Source organism: Phasianus colchicus, chromosome Z, assembly GCF_987193195.1.
Source record: "Phasianus colchicus chromosome Z, bPhaCol1.hap1.1, whole genome shotgun sequence".
In the NCBI taxonomy this organism is placed as follows: domain Eukaryota; kingdom Metazoa; phylum Chordata; class Aves; order Galliformes; family Phasianidae; genus Phasianus; species Phasianus colchicus.
The window spans coordinates 56,973,552-56,996,552 of NC_143476.1; the positions used below are offsets into that span (position 1 = coordinate 56,973,552).

Sequence of the window (23,001 nt, forward strand, 5' to 3'; positions counted from 1 at the left end):
TGACTCACTAAAGTTGTTTTTTTTTAATTTTTATGTCTCCAACATAACAGCATTAAGTCCTCAGCCATCCTGTCCTTATAACCCATGGAAAGACAAATTTCAAAGAGTAATGCAGAGTGATGGCCAACAGGGATGGCCCTGGCAAACTGCAAGCAAACAACACCAGAAAATGAGGTGAGACTACTGCACAAAATGGGATTCTTCAGAAATAACAGAAGGCCACAATATCATAAAGCAGAAGGCTGAAAATGCTAAGCATCACTCACAGTGTTTATCTGGGTTTCGTGAAGATTAAAAGTGGTATCCAAGTTGTTTTATTTGACTACACATTAATTCTGCCATGGAAAATACAAGTCACACACAGGATGGCAATGTAAAATGCAGAGAAACCACTAGAACTGTCAGATTCCCAGCTGCTTTTCTCCCAGGGGTAACATAGAGCCGTTCAAATTACACAAGACACAATAAGGTTTATTTTGTGAAAATACTGCTAACAGTTTTCTTTGCCTAAATACTGCAAACCATCTGTCTGACCATTGAGGTTATGACCATAATTTGGGTGGAGCTCTTCAGACCAATTCCTTTGTGATGAGGTCTGTGCTAGTGACTGGTGACAGATGAGTGTCCCTTCCAATATTTTAATATTCTGGAACAACTGTAAACATCTCAGCTACCTTACCTGAGGTTGAATGATGATTGATAGTTTCATGCTGATGGAAAAAGACTGTACTTTATGCATTACCCGATATATCCTCCATTAGCAGGGTTGGTAAACACCTTCAATATAGTCATTAATACAGGGTTTTTATAGACTGCTTTGTTTAGCCATATTTATTTACCTATCTGTTATAAAACAGCCTCTGGTTTTTACATTCAATGCTACCAATCCCACTAATGAGGATTATCTATCCTGCAAACTGCTGGAAGTGTGGACTTGTGGACTGCCCCAGCACAGCATGCACAGCTGTTCTGTGTGGTGGCCTAGTAGTGGTCCCATGTGTTTCTCTATAGATCTGCTCTTCTTGCCCTAAGGTTTGATATGGCAAAGATCATTACCTAATTTGTAAGGTTACTCTCAAGAAACAGGCATAATTTGTTAAAAAACATGGTAGCATCTTGTGGAATAAGGAATACAATAAATACTTATGTCCAGTGGACATCATTCACCAGACTGTTAATAAATGCATTCTGGTGAATGCTGTATTAAACTAAAGACATATTATAGTCCTAAACCCAAGGATCTTCAGAAAACCACACATGAAAGGGTGAGATCAGTCCTCATTTGTGAAACAACATTTCCGCACTGTGGAATCATGTTCTAACTGATGTTTTCCTATTGACATCACTGGGAGCAGGATCAAGTTCTTTATTCTTAAATTGCAATAATTTGTTCCATACAAGGTATGTAATTACCCGTTGGATCCTGCAGAAAGAGCTCCATTTCTAAATCATCACAACAATAACTTGCTCTGTCAAAGGCCTTTGAATGCATACCCTTTGTACAAGGCATCAGTTTGCTTCAGTGACACATGTGAACTTGCTTGGTTTTGTCATCCGCAGCATTAGCATTACCAGTTTCTTTGCTCCCTTTTTGTGATACTGGGTGACACGCTGCCACAGGAAGACTTTATAACTGCACAGGGGTAGCAAGGAGGAATGAGTGCTTGGGCATGCAGCATTTCCAATATTAGCAGCAGCGTTACATGCTAACATTGTTCTTTGTGCACTTGGCTGATTTTACTGTTTTGTTCTCGATTTAGTTTTAAGCAATGACGTAGAAAATATTTTTCTTCACAGATCAGATCTATTCACTCTTCTTTTGTCCTGAATGTCTTTCTTTTTAACTTTCTAATTTTTTTTTTTTTCCTTAAATGTCTGTTTTGGTGCATGTGAACTTTACGCCCCAAAATTCTATGAATTCAGAATTCACTCAGCCACTCACTTTCATCCCATGTCATATTTCTGAATCTGACAGCACTAGCATCTCATAGTTCTCTACATCTGCTCAATTTATATTAGAATAATTCCTAGGTCAGTTATTCAAAAAAATAATTTTTTATGAAGCTATCTCATCTCTTGGAGAAGAGAATAAGGGGATCTTTGTGCTCCACGCATGCTTCTCTTCATAAAAAATGACAACTGAACAATATACTAACTGTTTCAAAATGTAACAAATCTTTCTGGACTTGCATGCTATCTTGGAGACTAAATTAAAAACATTATCAAATGCAGGCAGTTGTTGCCTGTGTTACTGAGAAAATAAAATACGTTTTTCTCTCATGTCTTTTTCTTGTTCCAGAAAGAAGACATATCCAGGCTATTAGTTTCCTTCCAAATCCTTGCCTTGATTTCTGGAGGTTGATCTGTTCATTTTGCAGTACTAAATCAATGTTCCTGGCACGCACAATCAAAAGTATCAATGATCAATTCTTACAATTTGTCTTAGCCTGTATGAGTAAGGAGTAACACCAAATGAGAACAACTGGTAGAATTAGCAAGTCTTCACTTCTTTCATGCCATGTCGTTAGGTTGTGTCTCAGACACAAAGTTAGGTGGAAAGGATTTCCAATCCTTACCTCTCTGCATCTCTAGAAGTTGATGAGAGCTGAATGTATGCACATGAAATGAACCTTCTTTCAGAAGAGAAGGAGTAGAGCATGCAAAAAAAATACAAAAGGGAAAATTGGGGAATTTATAAAAAGAAGGTTGGAAGGGGCTGAGAAAAAGACAAAAAGATAAACGATGCTCCCAGATCCCTTCTTCTTCATCCCAAGTATAGCTGTTGCTGAATCAGAAAACCAGACCAGCTGAAATATATATATTAAAAAAAAAAAAAAAGATAAGCTGGGACAACTGCCAAATCCAATGTCTGAAAATCAACCCAAGCCTCTGCAGAAAATTAATTTACCTGATTTTATCCTGCTGAACATTCCCATGTTTAAACTACATACTGTTTATCTGTATAGATACAAAACTCACTCTGTCATTTGGACACTTATTTAGATTCACTCAAAATCCAGGACTTAAGCAATTATAATGATGTTCTGGTTGACTGAGTCTGTTTTTGAGAGGAGCAACTGTTGTAGCTTCCTCAAAGTGACACAAAACTCTGCATTATGAAATCCAAAAACAATGTGAGCATCCAAAACAAAAGTGTGACATGACACAAGAAGCAGTCAAGATGTTTTCACAAAACAGTGAGTCTAACTATCTCTTCAGTCATTTACAGTACTGCACAGCTATATAAGCACACAACCAATTCTGGCAGATGGAATCAGTGCATCATGCTGATTGCCCCAGGGCTGTTTCATACAAATGTTATCAGTGTAGCCCAAATTATTTTTGACTAGTTTGATTAAACTAGATTTTAAATGGCTTGTTTCTATTTGGCTTAAATAGATACAGACTCATTTATCAGTAGCAGAAATATGCTACTAAGCCAAAGTTAGAATGTCTGCCACTCCTGCGTCATTTTAAATGAACTGATTTAAAATGGCACTTGCCATGCAAGTTCAGTTTCTTGCCATATAAATTTATCATTTCTCCAGTGGGAAAAATAATGTATCGTGAAAATATCTACATACATAATGGAATAACACTGGTAATAAGCTTGACATTTGAACCAATATTTTTTAAAACCCTTCCTATCCAAAGGAAATGGTTTGCAGGAATAAACCAGTAAAAGAGCAACATACACCTGACAGAATAGGCTAAGGCCACAGAGTGTTAATGCTATATCTATTTCATGTCTAGTAGAGACTAGACTAACCCTAACCCTGCAAATAGTGTATGTGAGACACTGATATCCTTCACTGTCCCCCAGACCCCTCCTTGATCTCCAGTAATCTCCTATTATGGCTCTATTCTCTTGTCAACAGACTTGGTTCTTTGGCTCTTTTTTTTCTAAGAGAGAAAGAAAGGTTCACACCTTTAGACTGAAGTATCTTACCAATGATGTGGCATGGTAATATTACAATACTAGTTACCCAGAACAAAAACTGAGCGAAAAAAGGGAAATGAAAGTTAACTGTTGCATACAGCAAAGGATGCTAATATCTATTCCAATGGATCTCCTTGCTTAGCTTCTGTGAAATACTTTCTAATACTTTCTAAACTGAATAAGTTTTAGATTGTTTTTCCCATGTGCCATTTTCATTACTATTTATCAAACACTACAGACAGCAGGGTGCATATTTTGCAAGCTCTTTACAGACCTTAATGTCAGCTTAAAAGGGCCTTTCTAGTGACTGCTCCTTAAGAAGTATCTTGTGTTAGGCATGAGAGAATGCATGAGAGAATGCATGACAGCCAGGGCAAAACACAAAATGCAACCAACTCCAACTTCTTTAAACTGTCTATTTTAATATGGAAGTACTGATCAAGAGTTCTGTTAGAACAGCACTTGAAAAAACCACCTTTATTTGGAACAAGTGACAGATTTTCAGAGGAGGAAGTGAACACTAAGATATCAGCCCTCTTCTATCTCATACTGGTGAGCTAGCCATAGCAATTAGGAGTATATCACATCCTGCACTAGTCATTTACATATGACTTTGATCGACAAATAGAAGATACAAACTTATTAGCAGGAAAGAGGAATCTAAGAATTAATTAATTTCATCAATACAGATTAAAAATACTACTCGTTTCATGGGCATTTCCATAGGTAAAAAGAGAGAACAAAGGTGCAAAGACCCTCTTACCACAGCGCAGGAAGGCAGAGAGTGGGGTGATAATGGATGTTTAGGGAAAACAGCACAAGAAATGAATCAACCATAAGGACATTTGTACCTTGCTATAATATGTTTTAAAGCATTTGCTGAATTGGAGGTCATACTTATACTGGTCTCTGCAAAGTCTATTTTCCATGAATTTGCCCAATTCCTCTTAAGATGTGTTCTTGGCCTTCAAAGCATCCTGTGGCAAAGGATTTCAATGCCTAGTGATTCCCTAGAAGTCCTTCCTTTCACTTGTTTTAAAACAAATAACTATTGAAGTGCAAAACTCATTCACATGATTCACGTTCTCACAACTGCAACTAAAATTGGTAATGGATGATGGGTGAAAATGAACAGGTGAACTCAAAGAAGGAGAACAAGAAAAGCAGACTGAAAGAATAAAAGCCCAAGAAACACTGCCACATCTAGCTTCAGGCAAATAGAGAAGACTATTATGATGCCAACTATCTTCCCAAGGATTCATTATTCATTTTTTAAGTCTTTGAAACTCTATAGCGGTGCATCAAAACTATAAAAACTTGCATGAATGAATAAACAACATGAGATGTTCACTTTATAAAGCCAGAGCACCAGAAAGGTGAATCAAATCTAGTAGAAATGACCAGAACTAATGTGAGTAGATCAACCTGCAGTCAAAATTTCATTTTAGTACAGACTTATAGACTTCATTTGTAGTTGCTTAAGAGGGAGATTTTTTTGTGGCTGCAAATGAACACATACAAGATTAAAATGCTAATTCACATTCTATGGTGCATGCAAATATCTCCATGCTGTGCATGGTTCATGTGAATTTGTCTTTTTGTTAGCAATGACCTTTCCCTGCCATGTATTAACCTGGAAAATCAGTTTCAGTTCATTTAATCAGATCAAAAGATTCTACAAATTTCAGAGTCAGATTTTATGCTGCCTCAATGATATTGATATGACAAGGTATGGCAAGTTTCATTTATTTTAACAACTGTTAGGAAGATCTTCTGTCTCACATTGATTTTCTGGGTATTATAGAGTACAAAAACACTTTTTATGCAAAGCATCATGGGTGTGTAAACCAACTCAAACACAGAGCATCTCAGATACGAACAAATCGGGATTTTAAATGTCTTGCCTTCTCACCAGTTTTATATAGCATATGTATTTGCAGTATGTTTGTATATATGTATGCATATATATAATGTATGTACAAACATTTATTACTTGCTCAGTTGGATCATACCCACCTAACTTTTTCAACGCAGTATTTTGAAAGCGTAACACAAGTCTGTTGGCCAGCACAAGCTTCCTGCTCACAGAATTCAAGCCAACAATCTGTGCCAGACTGCAGTTAGCTAATTCCAAAAGAACTTGCAAAAAAACATTACACAAACCAGAAGGTGAAAATCTGAGTCGTTTTACTGGCCTGATGCAAAAAACAAAACAAAACAAAAAAAAAAAAAAACCCACATAATTAAAGCATATCAGAAAGCCTTCCCTTTATATTGGGAAGAAAGATGAAGGGCACACATGTTCAAGTATTTTCTGGCTTTACAAGCATCAGGACTCTTTGACCTCGCTAGCCATTAAGTAGCAGCCAGGAGACTGTTTACTGTTTCCACAGTCTGTGAGCCAATCTACAAGTTGCACCCAGTAACCAAGCACTTGACCAGCTAAACTACTGTGCATGCCTACAGCTTCTTAAGTCTAGACTTGATGCACCTCAGAAAAGAATGTGCTAGTCACATCAACCGCTACATCTCCCGGAGAAAAGGCGGAAGCTCCATCTTATTCTTATTCCCACTTCACCCCACTGAAAGATTTTCCCTTGTTATTAACAATCCCAAGATGCAATGATTTCAGCTCAGATTTTCCATTCTGGGTGCTTGCTTCAGGCTTGTTTTGGAAGATTCAAGCCAAAACACTTCCATCATTTCCAAGAATAAGGCTAGGAAAAAAGGCATTATTTTGCCCCTATTTCAAAAATTCTTTGGCTTGGGCACTACTAGACACTGGAGCAGGAGAATGAAAAGTGTAAGGGTTTGGTCTTTGTGCCAGAATTCTGTTTTCTTTCAATTCATTACTTTGAATTTAAAAAAAAAAAAAAAAAAAAAAAAAAAAAACCTATAATTTATAAGAACTGGGACAGGCAGGGCAAAAAGATGGGACATGGACAGGATTTGAAGCTAAGAAATGGAACAGGCTGAGGAGCCAGACAAGATAGAGAATGTAAGTGGGGGTTGCCACTCCCCAGGCAGGACTGAAAACACAAAGATTTATCTATGAGATACCAAAGGACATGAGTGAAGGTTGAAGGAAACAGGACAAGTGACATTAAGTTCACTGAGCAGATATGGGTCTCATGTGTGACATTTCACTCTCCAGAGCCAGAAGGGTAATCCCTGAGTTGCTGGTTCACACTACTCCTTGTAGCCAGGCAAAAGGTGCTCTGATGCACCTCTGACACAGGCCTACGAGGATGGCAAGTGACTGTCCCCTGTCAGCTATTTCTTTAGGTCCCCATACACATATCAGGTTCGTTTTCTGGGCTGTGAGGGCATGCTGCTGACTCACATCGAGTTTGCCATCCACCAGTACCCCCAAGCTCTTTTTGGCAGGGCTGTGCTCTTATCCTTTTGCTCCCCATCTTGTACTGATAGTGGGTGTTGCCACAACCAACTTGTAAGACCTTGCGTGTGGCTTTGCTGAATCTCATGAGGTTCTCCTAGGCCCATTCCTTGATCCTAGGTGTGTCTGAATGGCATCCTATCCCTCAGGCATGTCGACTGTACCACAGCTTGATATCATCTGCAAACCTGATGAGGATGCACTCAATTCCACTGTCAATGTCACTGATGAAAATATTAAAATGTATTAGCCTCAGTACTGACCCCTGAGAGACACTACTTGTCACTGATTTCCATCCAGACTCTGAGTCATTGACCACTACCCTCTGGGTGCAATTATGCAACCTGTTCCTTGTCCATCAAACAAACCACCCACTAAATCCATATCTTCATATCTTTCCAATTTGGAGAAAAGGATTTTATGGGTGACTGTGTCAAAGGCTTTACTGAATTCCAAATGGATGACATCAGTGGCTTTTTCCTTGTTCACTGATGCGGTTACGCTATCATAAGAAGCCACAGAGTTGGTCATGCAGCACTGGCCCTTGGTGAAGCCATGCTGATCGTCCCGTATCACCACCCTGTTTCATATGCTTAGCACAGCTTCCGGGACAATCTGTTCCATGATCTTCCCCAGTAAGATAATAGGCTTCATCCCCCAAAATACGTAGTTATTTTAGTAAGAGGTATCCAAATTATGAAATGCTGAAAACTAGAGTTCTCTAAAGCCCCGTGAGTCTCACCTTTTGTAATATCTACAGAATGAAACTTTAACAGAAACATTTTGCAACTTGTTTCTGTGGTAAAGAAGACTTTCTCATCACAAGACCCGAAGAACCTGCTGCTGGTTTTTGAGAATTGCTGGAGGCCAAAGTACTCTGCTGCTGCAGAGTATGGTGTTTCTTCTCTTCTGCAAACCTTTGGTCTCAGAAGCAGAGCAGATATTCCTTTGACTTCATTCTTCTCTACTGTACTGCTCTCCCCATCTATTACTGCCTACAGGCAGACTAATAGCTACAGACATAAAAGCTGCAATTCAAAGAAAGTTTTAAAAGCTTTCCATCCCAGGCAAGCTTCTTCTCAAGTGTTTTAGATACTTTTATTTCTAGGAAAACATAAAAATAGTTCTTCATAAATCCACATTGGAAAAGATTTTCCCTGTAGATGTCATATGCTACAAAAACCTGCCACCTCCAAGGCTATAAACCATGTGTTAACAGTCATGTTCAGCTGTCATCACTACTCATACATTGTGTTACACTGTTGAAGCTACTGAAGCTTTTTAGAAGCAATTAAAAAAAATAGAAACAGCAGATAGCAAAAACATGTTATACACTTGCCTTTTTAACCATTATCTTCTTATGTTTTTACTTTTTAAGAAAAAAGAGGGAGAGAGAAATACACTTTTCTGCAAATATTTTGGGATGACACTATAAGAGACTTTTCTGTTACTAAGTTTATGGGCAGTAACAGTACACTATAGGGATTGAAAGGGCATTAGAAATTCTGTTATATGTGTGAAAACATAAAAATTTTTTAAAATCATCTATTTTTAATTTAACAGTTAGCTAGAAGAAAGTACCCAATAATTATTATTAAATTGTAATGACAATTATAATTAAACTTTCAGTGTAAATTTCCTTTCTAACACACTGAAGCAACTTTCCTCTTAAACTTCCTTTGTACAGTGCATTTATTTTCAGGCAGAACTTTTTTTTTCCAAAAAAAGTTACACTAAATAACTTTCTCATGTCAAAAATTATAGTGGGGGAAATGCTTAAGATATTTATAATTCAGAAATACTTTTGTTTCAAGAGTTACTAGCAAAAACTTTCATTTGTATGTGACATAGCATTATCCCATTCTGAAAAAAAAGCTGGATTTATCTTTGTAATCTCAGGTAGTGAACCATCTGGTTCTCCTCAGAAGACTCAAATATAGTGAAAAACCATTACAGAAATCAGAATAACTGCAGAAATAGTTGCATCCAGTCAGCTGTCATCTCAGTTCCTCAGTGAATACTATGACTGCCCTTCATGACATAAAGTGCACCGCTCTGCTTCTGCTACAGAGCCTCTTCACTGGGGCTAAGGGAAGCAAGTCTGCAAAGAACACTCCTCCACCACACCGCTTAGGGAAATTTATTTCACGTTGAACAGGCACCTCACTCATGTTTACACCTTGGATAAGAAAGTTATCTGAAAGGAAAAGACAAGGAGAACCTCCATCTACAACACTGCAGGTATAAAGAGCTGGCTCTTACCTTGCAAGGCATTGGTTTTTTGAAGGAGATTTCAGCTTGAGTCCAAACACCCCTTGGAGAGTCCAAGACAGACCAGATTTTCTCTTGAACCACATGATTCTCCTCAAAGATATAAACAGCAAGGGTGCCACTCATTTTGAAAAAGCCATACAAAGCGTAATAAAAACGCAGACAAAACTGCAAGTTTCCTGGCAGGGTTGGGCCATACAGACGTCCAATGTACCCAGGTTGTGATGTAAACTTTGTGTTTGCCAGCAAGTAATAACCTGCAAGACAGTGCAACTAATGAGTATTTCTAATAAACAATTAGCATAGCTTGTTTGCTGTTAAAACAGTTTCAGACTTTAGTGGTAGAAAGTTTATACTGGCAGGAAAAAGACAGTGAAAGGAAATAAGATTTTTTTTTTCTAAAAACAAACTTGCTATTTCAAACTAAACTGGTACATGAGTAAGTTCTAGAAATAAGCACTCTTCAAATATACATGGAAATATTCTCTTGGTGGAAAGCCAATTATTTCAAAGCTTCTGCTCTGAGACCAAAGAATAAAGGATGGGATACAGTGCATGTTGTGAAACAGGTGAGGCTTCATCCTACAGATAATAACCACAAACACTCTATGTGAGGGGAGGTAATGAAAAGCACTACATCAAGTGCGGAAGACATTTTCAGAACTTAATGACAGGCTTTTCACTATGTGGCTTCACTGCATAAAATTTCACATTTTTCCCTTAAAGACTCCAACTGTCATATGACTGGAAGAGCTAAGAGCCCAGCTCTCCTCTACGTTAAAATCAGTGCATTACACTACTATCATATTTGCCTGCATGTTTTTGTGGACTCATAGTGACTGCAGATCAGTGCAGCTCAGTGACATTACTCTGACTGATGGCCCACATGACCTTTTGACCAGTGACATTGCCACTTTGCATGCAGGGTCAGGCACAACCAAAGTGCAGTGGCAAGCAATTACAGCAAGGCAAATTAACCAGTATGTCAATGATGTTACTGAAATGTGAAAATCTAAACAATGCATTAACATTAACAAACAACATTAACAAACATCCAGTTTGACTCTTCTTGTTCAGATTTACCAAACCCAGTAGTGTGATCTCCTGCTCTATACACGTTGCGCTTCACTTTCACTCTGCTCCATCCTGGGACATCCTTGTGATCCTGGTAAAAATTACACAGATCTTCCTCAAAATTGCAGCCTGCATCAGCAGGATTGAAGAGAATTCCTAAAAAAACAAATGCACATGTTCTCTTAAGAAGAGCATGGTACAACAAGCATAAGTTCTCAAAGCAGCAGTATGCCCTAGTATACCGTTTCATCTTTCTCAGCATTACAGAAGACAAGAATACATAAAGTTGTTACATGCATATGATGAAAAATCACACTGACCTCAAGGTATCTATTTTCTATCACAAGTGGATGCTATTTACTTATATTTTTGCTGAAGGAAGTAAAGAAAAACCTCCCTGGCAGTCCTTATAAAATATAAATACATTACAGACATAAAAAGATTTCTCCTTCAGGACATAATGCACAAAGACATCCAAATGTCTGTTTTCATCCTGCTCCCTTATTCAAAAGATATTTGGACAGAATGACTGTGAGTGGGTACACACTTGTGCATACCTGTCAGATTTTCATTTTGGTTCCCAAGGGGATAACCTTCCAAAACAAACATTTAGAATTTTCTTGAACAGCACCTCTCTAAAAACCATTTTGTAGTAATGCATAATGTGCATGTATATACATGCTTTGAGTACATAAGTCAAATAGGTTTTGGGTTGCATACCACCTCACAGCTATTGACCTCTCTCGTTTTAGCTCTACAGCAAAAAATGCTGCACTGCTTATTAAAAAGACCTGAGGACAGCTCTCAGTTGATCTGCACTCAAATGGTATTTTTAAGTAAAAATTCTCTACCTCTTTAATGCCCCTCCAGCTGACTGCTGCAGGTGCTGAGTGAAGGAGGGGACAAACCCAAAGTGACCATGCAACTTTAGGCTAGGTCAGCAGTCTGGACCCTGTGAGCACTACTCTATAGCTACATGCACGACCCCTCTGCATGGAGGCTAAGCAGGATTCCTAGGCAGTGGCAAGGACACGGGTGATCAGCTTCAGGACAAGCAAAATTTTGAGATGCCTTCAGTTCTTCATTCTCAGATAAGCCAGAACTATGTGCTAACGAGGTGTTTTTCTCTGTCTACAGAGAAATAAGTAGCAGCGCTGCCTCTGCATTCATCACCAGAGAAAGTGTACAATGGGAGTTACTACCTGGCTCATGAAGCATGAGCACTTATCTTTAGATTCAACTTTTATTGAGCATGTATACTACTCTAGTATCTTTCCCTCCCTCAGACTACTATCAAGACCTTCAATGACCAAAACTTTTGGAAAGTTAAAAAAAAATAATGCTGTAATAAGCACCCCTGTGATTTAGTACAAGGAGAATGAACATTTCTTGCTTCTTAACATCTCCACTTAAAGTAATTTGAAACAGGAAGTATATTTGAAGGATTAGCCTGAAACTAAATGTATTTCAGCAAACAAGCACACAAATGATGGACATTAATTTCTCAAGTAGGAAAAACAAAAAACAACCCAGAAACTAAGAACAAATACAAATCAGAGCTGGCAAGCAAAGCTCTTAGCTGAGCCCACCAATTTCATCAGTTAGAGTGGATCTACACTTCGGCTATTATACCACAACAACATCAGGGTTCAGCAGAAAATACTATGTAATATTCCATAGCTCACTGCACAGTAGCTGTCTTTAAAGTGGAAAACACAGATGAGCACACAGATCCAATCCATGGCAAACTGCAAACCTAAGTCAGGATTTTTGTTGCAAAACAAAAAGTAGAAGAGGTATTGAGAAGATAATGGAAAATTAGACTTACTATGCCAAGAGTGGAGGATTTATAATATATATTATAATATATAATAATATATTACTCCGTAATATATCATAATATGCCTCCTACTGATATTTACACAGTGCAGGTAAAGCTAGAACAGAATCCAAGTGATAAAAAAGCACAAAAATCTCTTTTTTCCCCAGTCTCTTCAAAACACTAGCCAAAAATTCATGCCTGCAACCAAAAAAGAATGGATGGACTCAGGGGAAAACCACTAATTTACTTCTGACGATTGCTTAGCAATAGCAGTGAAAAACAAGAACAGAATTAAGAAGCTGCACTCACAAATGTCAAAGTCCTTGGCCCCATATGCCCAAACTGCAGAGGTCGTGAGGACTTAGCTGACTTCTGCCACTGTGAAAATCTAATAAAATCCTGACAGATGTCCCACTCCTTGTGGGAAATAACACCTTTTGGAACAGCATAGACAGGAAGACATAGCTCCTGCTTTGGCTTTGAAGAACACCTCAGGGCATGTGGATGGACAAAGATATTCCCCGCATCAGCAAAAGTGAAAAGTCAAGGACTTTTACTTCCTTTACTGAAACAGCTGGGGAAAACCCAGGACATCCCCCAGCTTTCAGTCCAACACACCAGTTGCAGAACCCAGAGGTGATGTTACCGGAGGGGAAGTAGTAAGGATGGGTTTCCAGATAATTCATCAAGAGAATAGTGTTCTCTTTATCTGCCTTACAGTTCTGTCTTGTCAGTAGGGGAAGCCCAACAGGTATTGGCCAGATAAGAAAGCAGCAACTGCACAACACTACCAAACACTGGAAGTACTGCCGTTCAAGGAAGCAAAGCAAGGAAGAAAATAAGGATATTAGACAGCAAAAAGAACTCTTACCTGTCTGATTGCTGCAGTAAACCGGAGAGAAAGAAATGTCATCGAGGGCAACATAACCTCCCTTGGCACTATTGAAAGCAACTTCAAATACTACCTGAAAATAATATCATTTGTTATATCTACACAACAATAATTTTGGTACACATTCTCATTTTGCAGAATTCTGACAGGCTCTCCCACGCAGACTCTACAGCACTTCAGACAGTACTACAGGTTTGGGGACAAAATGAATTACATCACTTATTTATGATATAAATCCAACTGTGACCCATGCACCAGATCTTTGCCCATCAAAAGTCAAGGGAAAATCAAAGGAAAAGAGAACTCTTCTGCTGCCTTATGAATCATCAATTATAAACATACACTAATGTAATGATACCACAGTAAGCCAGTATTCATCCTTTATTGACTGTGATCCCAAAGCTGCCTAGTTATTATTGTATCTATCTTGATCAAGAGCTAAAACCAAACTGCGTGGATTACTTTGCATGAGTTGTTGTTACTGCATTCACTTGTCTCTAAACATCCTCAGACACTAAAGTTTTCCTTTTAAAAAATCAGTTAAGAACTAGAAAGGCTATCACTTGTTTTGTTTATCACAAAATCAGACACTGCGGATATTCTGCATTCCCAAGGGACATCATTTCCTCAAGTAAGTGGAGGACAGTCCATAACTCTTGAGGAAATGTGTTAAAATTTATCTTAAGTATCAAAGCACCAACTTACAGGAAAACTCTGAGAAAAGCCTGAATCACAAGACAGCCCCAGGGACAAAACAAGGATATAAGGACAAATGCTTCCAGAGTGAGATAGCAGTGTCTGTGATGTGCTGCCCACAGATGGGAACCAAACTAGGAGAGCTGTGTAAGAAACCAGAAATATTTCCTCTAGCCAGAAGAAAAAACAGAACTTTCCTTGTGAAGGAACTGGAAGTACAAAAAAATAAAAATTCTATAAAATAATCTCTAAAGTAATGACTATATTGGATTACATAAAAATTTCTGAAGCAGAATAGAGGCCCAGTTTGCCCAGTATTTGTTTTCAGCAGAGGTCATCTACAGGGAGAACTATAGATGCTGACAAGCTTTTGGTTATTCCCTTACACTGCACTTTAATGGATTGTTTTTTCCTTAAATTTCTCTAATCAGCTTTTGAACTGATCAAAATAATGGTACCTTTTGTATGCTGGGGAATCGAGTTCTACAGTTCAGTTGCAATATGTATGAAGAGGTCCTCCCTTTTATTTTAAAACTGTTATCTTATAATTAAGAATCTGGAACATCAGTGCAAATTATGAGAAACAATGAACAGTCAAGCTTTTCTGTATCATTTATGGCTTTTATAAACCTCCACCACATTTTACTTCAGTCATATTTTTTTGCAGGTTGAGGCTGGAAATTGTTATTTTGTCCATGTAACTTGATTATTCCCATCTCCCCCTCATACTTCCAACAATACTCCTTTTAAAATGAAAGGATTGAAGTTGTGCACTCTGCTGTATACAAGGATAGGTACCCTGTGCATTCATCCATCCTACAGTTTGCTGTTTATTCCTATAATTTCCAACATTCAAGGTGGCCATTAAGAAATAATATTTTCAGAAAATTAGCCACCGTAACTCCAAGGTCTAAGTGATCATTAAGGCTTCAACTGTTGTCTTTTTTTTTACTTACACACCCACTGACGTATTAAGACAGACTGACTAATTTATCCCTTGTAAAGAAAGGCTGCAGTGTGGGAATTCCTCTCACATTCTTCACAGTGCATACAGATGCAAAAGACATATTTGACTTTTCTGCTTTCCAAGTTCACAAATTGGAAGTATTTGTGCACTTCCAATATTTCACCTTAACTGGAATCCCAAATACATAAAACAAACTTCCAAATTTTGATGTGTTGCTAAAGGCTTTGTAACTCATTTTACTGAGATAAAATGACATTCCTACACATTCATTTCTGCCTGATAGAGCCTATATCTTTTTCCAACTTGCATACAACTTCAGTTCTTTGCAGAATGCTTTTTTTCAATCTTCCAGCTCTCTTCACTTCATTGCTTCACCACTCCACTTTTTGGATCCTTTAAAACATTTCTGCCAATTAGTTTTATACATTTGTTCTTATCCTCAGATATAGTAATTAAAACAATGCCCATTCTATTAGTAAATGTTGTATCTCCTGTTCCTACTATTCTCTGTTAAAGTGGTTTTTTTTTAAATCAGATTACACCTCCTTTGCCATACTATTTGAAGTACAACAGTTTCAATACAACTACTGACATTACTGCGAATGAAAGTATGTAACAACTAACAAAAATAAATTTTATCCCCAATGATTTCTGAAAATCTGTAGGGTTACACTGAATTAATGAACAGCTTCAGTTAAAGCAAGTATAATTAAAGCTGATTTACGTGTAATCCTAGTATCATCTATCTATCTATATTACTACTATATATTCATAAAAATCTGTGGATATATATAAAAAGTGTATTATATATTTTATATATTGAAGTACATATAATGTGCATATATAATGCACTGTTTATTGCAATCATTGAAGGTATTTATTTTCCAGTAAACACCAGGAGACACCATTTTATTTTTTTCTGATACTCTTTACGTTATTTCATGTTTCCAAAGACAGCTAGCTTTCACATCTAAAGCCACTGTACCATTAGGACCCAAGTTTGGACATTGTCTCATGAAAACAAAGACTGAATTGCAGAACTGTCTAAGTCAGAGAAAACAGCTAGAATATTTTTGTTTTGTTCTGTGGCACAAGGCATGCACAATGTTATGATACTCAGTATCCTCAAAAATAGATCATCAATGGACAGAAATATGGGACTAATATACAGAACTAATTGTACAGGAATGACTGTTTTACCTCCATCGGGTATGGTGCACTAAAGTCGACTTCAGCTAATGCCCAGTCTCCAGTCGAGGCGCTGTCTGTTTTCCAGATCTCTTCATAAGAGCCACTCATATCTCTCAAGTAAAGAGTAAAAACAATGCTGCTCTCCTGCTTAAGTTGGTAATAAAAAGATAAGCAGCCAGACATCGGAGCTGTAGTCTTTGGTGAGATTAGCTGAGCCACCTCCTGAAAATGTTTGACGTAAATGGAGTCTACATACATGTAGTGACCTAAAAGTATAAAAGAAACTTAGCATAAGGATACATTTGAAAGGACACCAATAAAAGGAAGTATATAGAGGTGGACAGGCCTGTATTGCTAGGACAACAACGGTTAGTTCTGAGAAATATGAGTAATTCAAAGATTTTTCTTCTTGTTTCTTCCTCTGTACAACCTAAAGTTGTTAGAGTAAATACTAAGCCTCCCAAGTGTTTGGTGTTGTATTTAGTCTTATCCAGTGTAACATCTATTGAGCTTAATTAAGTAAATGAACAAGACTCACTTGTTCTACTCAGCAGATCATTTAATGTAACGAATTCTCAAGCAAATTGTAATTCTGCACATTTTGCCATCTTTATAAAGCTACTTGGCCCACCTAAGACCTGGCTTCTGAATGTTTTATACTCTTTGCAAAATCCTTCAAAAATACTGTTAAGAGAGATTCATTAACAGAGAGATTGTTATATATATAAATATACACTCATGAGTAAAATTCCTTGCCCAAAACAGCCAATATGGTGTGCAAACAGATTCTTGGCATACAAAATGTAACACCACGACAGTGTATTAATTAGTTAATACTGTTCCGAGCCCTGGAGATTTCAGTTCTCATTCCATTCAAATGAATACAGGGGAAAGGGCTGGCTTGGTTATGAGTTTCCTCGAGCCTGCCACGGTCAGGAGACTGGTAACTCTTCAGCAGTACTTGCCTGAGATGCTTCATTTTCTTCTGCAGTATTACCACATCTCATATCTTAACCAAAATTTCTCTGACAAATGGTTGATGAATCCCCATACCACACTTCTTGCAAAAAGAAGGTTTTCACATGAATTTTAGATTCTTGAGATCTTCTCATTCAACAGTCAGTAGTGAGAGTTTGTGTGAAAAAGAAATTGGGTGGCTACAGGAAAATAAATCTCTCCCAGCTGCCAGTTTTGGCAGTTTCATACAGTACTTTTTAATATGCAGAAGGTTCATATGTACCATGGTTGAAGTTCTGGTGAGTCCAACTTCCGTGAAAATTTCACCAGTATCTAAGCAGTTATGCAGGGCTGGACTGATACTCTGTACTCAACTCATACAATTGTGAAATAAAATATAAAGGCACAGCGGCATGAGTTAAGGAAAAAGTATCAGCCCCACTTTTCATGATATAATTCCTTGCACTAAAAAAAACACAGTGTTGTCTGAGATGCAAAGTACTCTGTAGCAAGCTCGATTCCCATGTCTGCTGCAGTATTTCATACAGCACAACATCAAAGATAAAAACATCCACTCTTCTGTCCATCATTCTTCCTGCACTCAGTTCCAGGAAAAAAAAAAAAAAAAAGAACATACATAGAGTTTTGCAGTATATGAGGAACACAAGGGTTAGAGAAGCGACTTTTCATCCGTACTTCTGTTATATGTTGTTGCTTACCCAATTCATTGTTAAGTGTGTGGTCTTTGGGAAGGATAGACTGGGAATTGCGAATGTTTCCCCCTCCAACAAACCAATTCACATTGGGGTTCCAGCGGTTCACAAAGCCACAAAGATGATTTTCTTCAAAGTCACATTCTGCAATTGCAAACACCAGCTCAGTGTACATATTTTCTTCACAGAAGCTTGAATACATGCTATTGCTAAGCACTGGCTGTTTTACATACAGCAGTGCAGAGAACATCTACATTTATAAAAATGGACACACCACTTAACAGTTTACAGTAAGCAGAAGCAAACAGTGACAATTCTTGATCACTGCTGTGAAGTACACATTTCCATCTTGTTCAGTCCAATCTCTCTGTTCATTATTTGGCAATACCCAGCTGCTGTAATTTACAACAAAATAAAATAGATTTAAAATGATCCACCTTCTAGTACTTCCTGAAGAGTCAGAGTAGAACTCCCATTTGTAAAGAAAGGATGGCTGGAAGGAGAGCAGAAATAGTATTTCTCAGCAGTGAGAAATACAGTAAGATTGCTTTATTTCCTTTGCAGATCCAAAGAATTGTTAGCAGTTCAGTTGGACTCCACAAGAGCTCCCCAGAAACTGAAAAGTCTTTTGGCCTCTAAGCCACTGAAATTTTGAATATGGCAGTATTTGGCAAACGTCATGAGGAAACAGCCATCAGTGTAAATAATAACACATCTTTACAGTCCGCAGCGTTCCTTTGTAAGGAAACATGGGATGGCAGACAATGAAAATAATATCACAGCTCTTATGTCTAATGTTTGCAGAAGTCTAGTTTTGAAAAAATATAACATTTGCTCCTGCTCAAACAGCAAACTGCTTAAGAATAGAATGAGTCATACGTGAAAAGTTTATATTACTAGAGAAATGAGTAAATCTAAAAGTATATTAGCATGCACAGTCTTAATTTAAAAACAATGAAATACCTATACTGAATGTGACAGTTAACTCTTCAACAAGATAAAAACTATTGTTTTTTTCCTAAATTGAAACCTTTAATTCGAGTTTTAGAACAGCCAGCAAGCCATTTTCTTCTATTCAGAGAAAACAGGAACTGAGCAGACAGTACTCACCAATACAATATCCAGGAGTTATTTTAATTTCAAAAACTGCTATACTGGCAGATTTATCTTGTCCCATTTCAGCTTCCAGTACAATCTGCAGAATACAAACCAGATTGTAGATTTTAGAGCATCAGAATGCCCATTTTCACCATGGACGTTTAAACCAGATAAATGAGTCAAATAACCTGTGTAGGGAATTCATCACCCCTTTGGTCACCAGAGGTACTTTTGCCGAAAGGCTTGTATAAATGCATCAAAGACAAAGTTAATACACTTCTATGAAGAAAAAAAGTACGTTGAAACACAATGAGACAAGGCCAAAAAAGCATGCACTTCATTCATAGAGGAATGTAAAGAAATTCCTCAGCTTTGGGTATGTAGGGAGTTGGTGTTACAGAGAGAGTGTAATAGGGTTTGGATAGAAATATTCTCCTCTACACATCCGAGCTTTACTTCTTCAGGAATTGCACAGGGCAGGAAAAAGGGAGCACACTGGCAGACCTAAGACCGGGGAGGTCACATATCTGCCACGAGACAACAGCAGCTGTGCTGACCTGTCAAGAAATGAGGCATCCATGCTGCTCTGGCTCAGTCAGCTGGGCTTTTCAGTGAGCCCCACAATGCCTTTGCTTAGAAGAGTATTCAATGTCTGACTCAAAACAGCATTATTCACTGATTTTATGGATAGAAGAAGTAAGTGACAGCTCACATCAAGTTTTAACCCAGATGCTTTAGAATAAGCACTCAGCATCCCAGCAAGATGGAGCACAGTTCTGTCAAGGAAGAGTGTAGTGAAGATCACACACTCCATGGAACAAGAATAGAAAGAATGAGACCAAGAGTGGAAATCTTCCACTTCACCACAATGTGTACACAGTAAAGCCTGTAGTAGTTACCTTCCAAAATTGTGCTTACCTTGTACTTCTTTGTGCTGTTTGTTAAATCTAAACTGGCTATGAGCCAACTATCTGAAGGCTCCTTGGCTGACCACAGTAAACTATCAAAGCTTTCTCCTTCTTTCCTCAAGTACAGGTTGAGCCTGGCAGGATCCAATGAAGTCACAGCGGTTGCTATCTGATAAATCAGTCTCATGCAGCTCCACTCTTCAGAATATAAGTCAGGACTGACAAGCACGGCCTTCTCACCCTCATAAGATGTGTCCACAGAAATGTAATGTCCTAGAAATAAAAACAGACAGAATCAGAATCAGAATTCTTAATTAAGTACTGCCCTCCAAAACTGGTAGCTGTAGACAAATGATTTGATTAAAAAGATAATTTACAAAAGAACATGTTGCAGGAATGTTTAATTAGATTTACAGATCAAAATTTCTTACTTTATTTTTCTATTTTATACTTAAAAGCAATAAAGAAGAAAGTGCTGCTGCTAAAACTTTGTAAAGAATTCCTGATTTCAAAGAAGACAATTAGGAAGACTCAAGACGTACTAACAGGTACAGATATACATGTTATAAAACAGTGCTAAGTGTAGTGCTACATTTAAAAGTATCAGTAATGTCAGTGGGACTATTTCAAAATTAATCTCCAGATTGCTATTTTAGGAGCAGGGCCTAAAACATCAGTTTTGCTTAAAAAAAAAAAAAAAAAAAAAAAAAAAAAAAAAAAAACAGGGGAAGTGATGAAAAGTTAAGAAAGCATGAGAAAAACAAAAAATACCAAGGAAACAACATGTAAAATAAGGAGACAACAATAAATCACCATGGAACAAATGCCTGGCATTAGGAGACTTCACTAACACATCAAAATCAAGGTCAGGAGTGCATAACGGCATACAGGAATCACAGAAAGCTGGAAATCAATGCCAGAAACGAATGAAACAAAGAGAGAAAGAGAATTTCAAGGGGCAAACAAACAATAAACAAGCTAAGACATCCATGGCTGAAACATGATTTGGGAAACAATCTTCCTAATCCAGTGGCCATGTGTATCAGACAAATCAGAACTGGTACCAGTTCTCAATAGCCAGACTGCATGCAGAAATTGCAAGAGCTCTTGAGGATTCTGTCATGTCAGTCCTTCACATAGTAACACCTACCTTCTTTCCTTCAAGTGTGTATTTCTTCTTCGACCTCATTTTATTCAGCCAAAGAGCCCATTCTCAGTTTCCACATGACTAAGCACTTGCTTAGCATGGACACACCAGAATCGGAGTGCTATTGTTTGCCTTTGTGGCACACCCTCTTTTCCCAAGTCTGGCCTGAACCCTACCACTCAACCAAACCACCCCAAGGCTGCTTCTTAGAAACTCTCCTATTGCCCTCTCACATTCACATATACTTTCCATTGAGAAAAAGACATACAAATGGGCAGTCACCACCTCGCAAGGCAAACTGCAGGCATGGATCTGGTTTACACAGGTCCCACCCAGAGTGTTCTGCACAGTGCCCTTGGGAAGATGCCATAAGCAGACTGACAACAGCTGCTTTCATGGCCACAGTATGTTATAGCACCCCAGTTCACACACTCCTTCTCTTCCCTACAAATACTGTACAGAAAATTACCTAACCCATTTGTACTGTACACTTGCTACTTACTTACAGGGTAGAATCAGCCCTAAACAGCATAAGGGATGTGTGGACATAGAAAAGCTGTATTTTGTTTCAGTTTTCAGGAAATTGATTTTTTTTTTCCTCTGACTGTAATTTGCCCTGTGCCGGTTTAAGTCTCCTGGAGGAACAGACAAAATCACTGGTAAAGTCACTTGATGCTACAGCAGCATAGCAGAGAAAAATAAATGAAGAAATATGCACCTCATATGCCTGCAAATACTTCATCTGCTACTACCTACAACGTGAGTACAGAAAACGTCGACCTGCACACAGCTACTCGGTCAGTTCACTCTAGAGAGCATGCAAACATTCGCTGCTAGTGTGATCGAGTCCAGGGAATGCACATCTTTGCACAAGCATGGAGGACAGAGGAACATTAACAGGATCTTTCAGAAGTCAAATCTTTCTCAAATAATATTTGTTTTTGATTTATCTAAGTGGTGATATCCAGCTCAGAAACAGAAACTTTGTTTTCAAGCTAGCCTGAATTTGGATCATTTTGCTTACAAAAAAACCTACAATTCAGAATCCATGTCTGGAAATTTTAGTTTAGATTTCAACCCTATTTTTGTCCAGACTTCATGAGAAACCCCACAGGAAAACAGAACATTCCTATAACATTCCCCTTTTTTCAGAAATAAATTAGCATTGACAAAGGAACACCCATTCACAGGAAGACCTCAAATTACCAGCTGTGAGGTTCAAATGGCTGCCTGGCTTTAAGACTTAATTATAAGTAGACTAAAGTTCTTGTACAGAAGTAGTCATTTAAAAAATAAAGAAAACCTCTTAGAGTTTCCAGACGGGTTTGGTCTGAATCCCTGCTGATATGAAAGCAAAGATCATGAACTCCCTTTTTAATTGAGATTCCTTAGTTCTTTTCTTTTTAAAGATTAATTTGACTTAACCATTAATATCTCAAAAAAAAAAAAGTGCTCTCACCCTACTTACTAATCATTTTAGCCTCCTCTGGAAAGCTAAGCACATGATTGGCTCCACTGAAATGAGGGGGTCACTGATAGAGAGTTTTCTGTGTATGTTCAAATGCTTAGCTAATCAGGAGCAGGGAGACAGGCACTTTGCAGAATCAAGCACAGAAAATGCTAATGTTAAACTTCTTCCAAATGAATGCTAGCATTGACTAAATGGCCTTTATACTAAATTGTATTTCAGTAATAGCAATGACATGTGCTACTGCTGCAGAAAGGAAGGTCTCACAATGCAGACCTCAAGGACTGACACAGAGCAATTGTGAGAGCAAATCAATGCAAAGAGAGGGCTCCTTGGAGTAAAGAAGCAGACAAATTTCCACACTTGTTGTGGGAGTAACAGAAGAACATTTAACAGTACATGAAGAACCGGATGAATGCACACTGCTGTACCCAGAAAATTCTCATTAAAAATGCAACAT

At 38.0% G+C, this 23,001-nt stretch overlaps 1 protein-coding gene across 6 annotated transcripts in view; it reads right to left on the reverse strand.

Annotated features, from left to right (window-relative positions):
* The window catches only part of MAMDC2 (MAM domain containing 2), a 62,440-nt gene that overhangs the window by 8,169 nt on the left and 31,270 nt on the right, over window positions 1-23,001 (reverse strand). For all 6 annotated transcript variants that reach the window (XM_090132248.1, XM_090132250.1, XM_090132249.1 and 3 more), the window contains exons 3-9: window positions 19,937-20,199; window positions 19,031-19,115; window positions 17,927-18,064; window positions 16,260-16,516; window positions 13,376-13,469; window positions 10,692-10,838; window positions 9,600-9,865 (exon numbers count right to left, since the gene is read on the reverse strand). In XM_090132248.1, coding sequence (XP_089988374.1) covers window positions 9,600-9,865; window positions 10,692-10,838; window positions 13,376-13,469; window positions 16,260-16,516; window positions 17,927-18,064; window positions 19,031-19,115; window positions 19,937-20,199 — 1,250 coding nt within the window. The remainder of the gene's footprint in view (window positions 1-9,599; window positions 9,866-10,691; window positions 10,839-13,375; window positions 13,470-16,259; window positions 16,517-17,926; window positions 18,065-19,030; window positions 19,116-19,936; window positions 20,200-23,001) is intronic.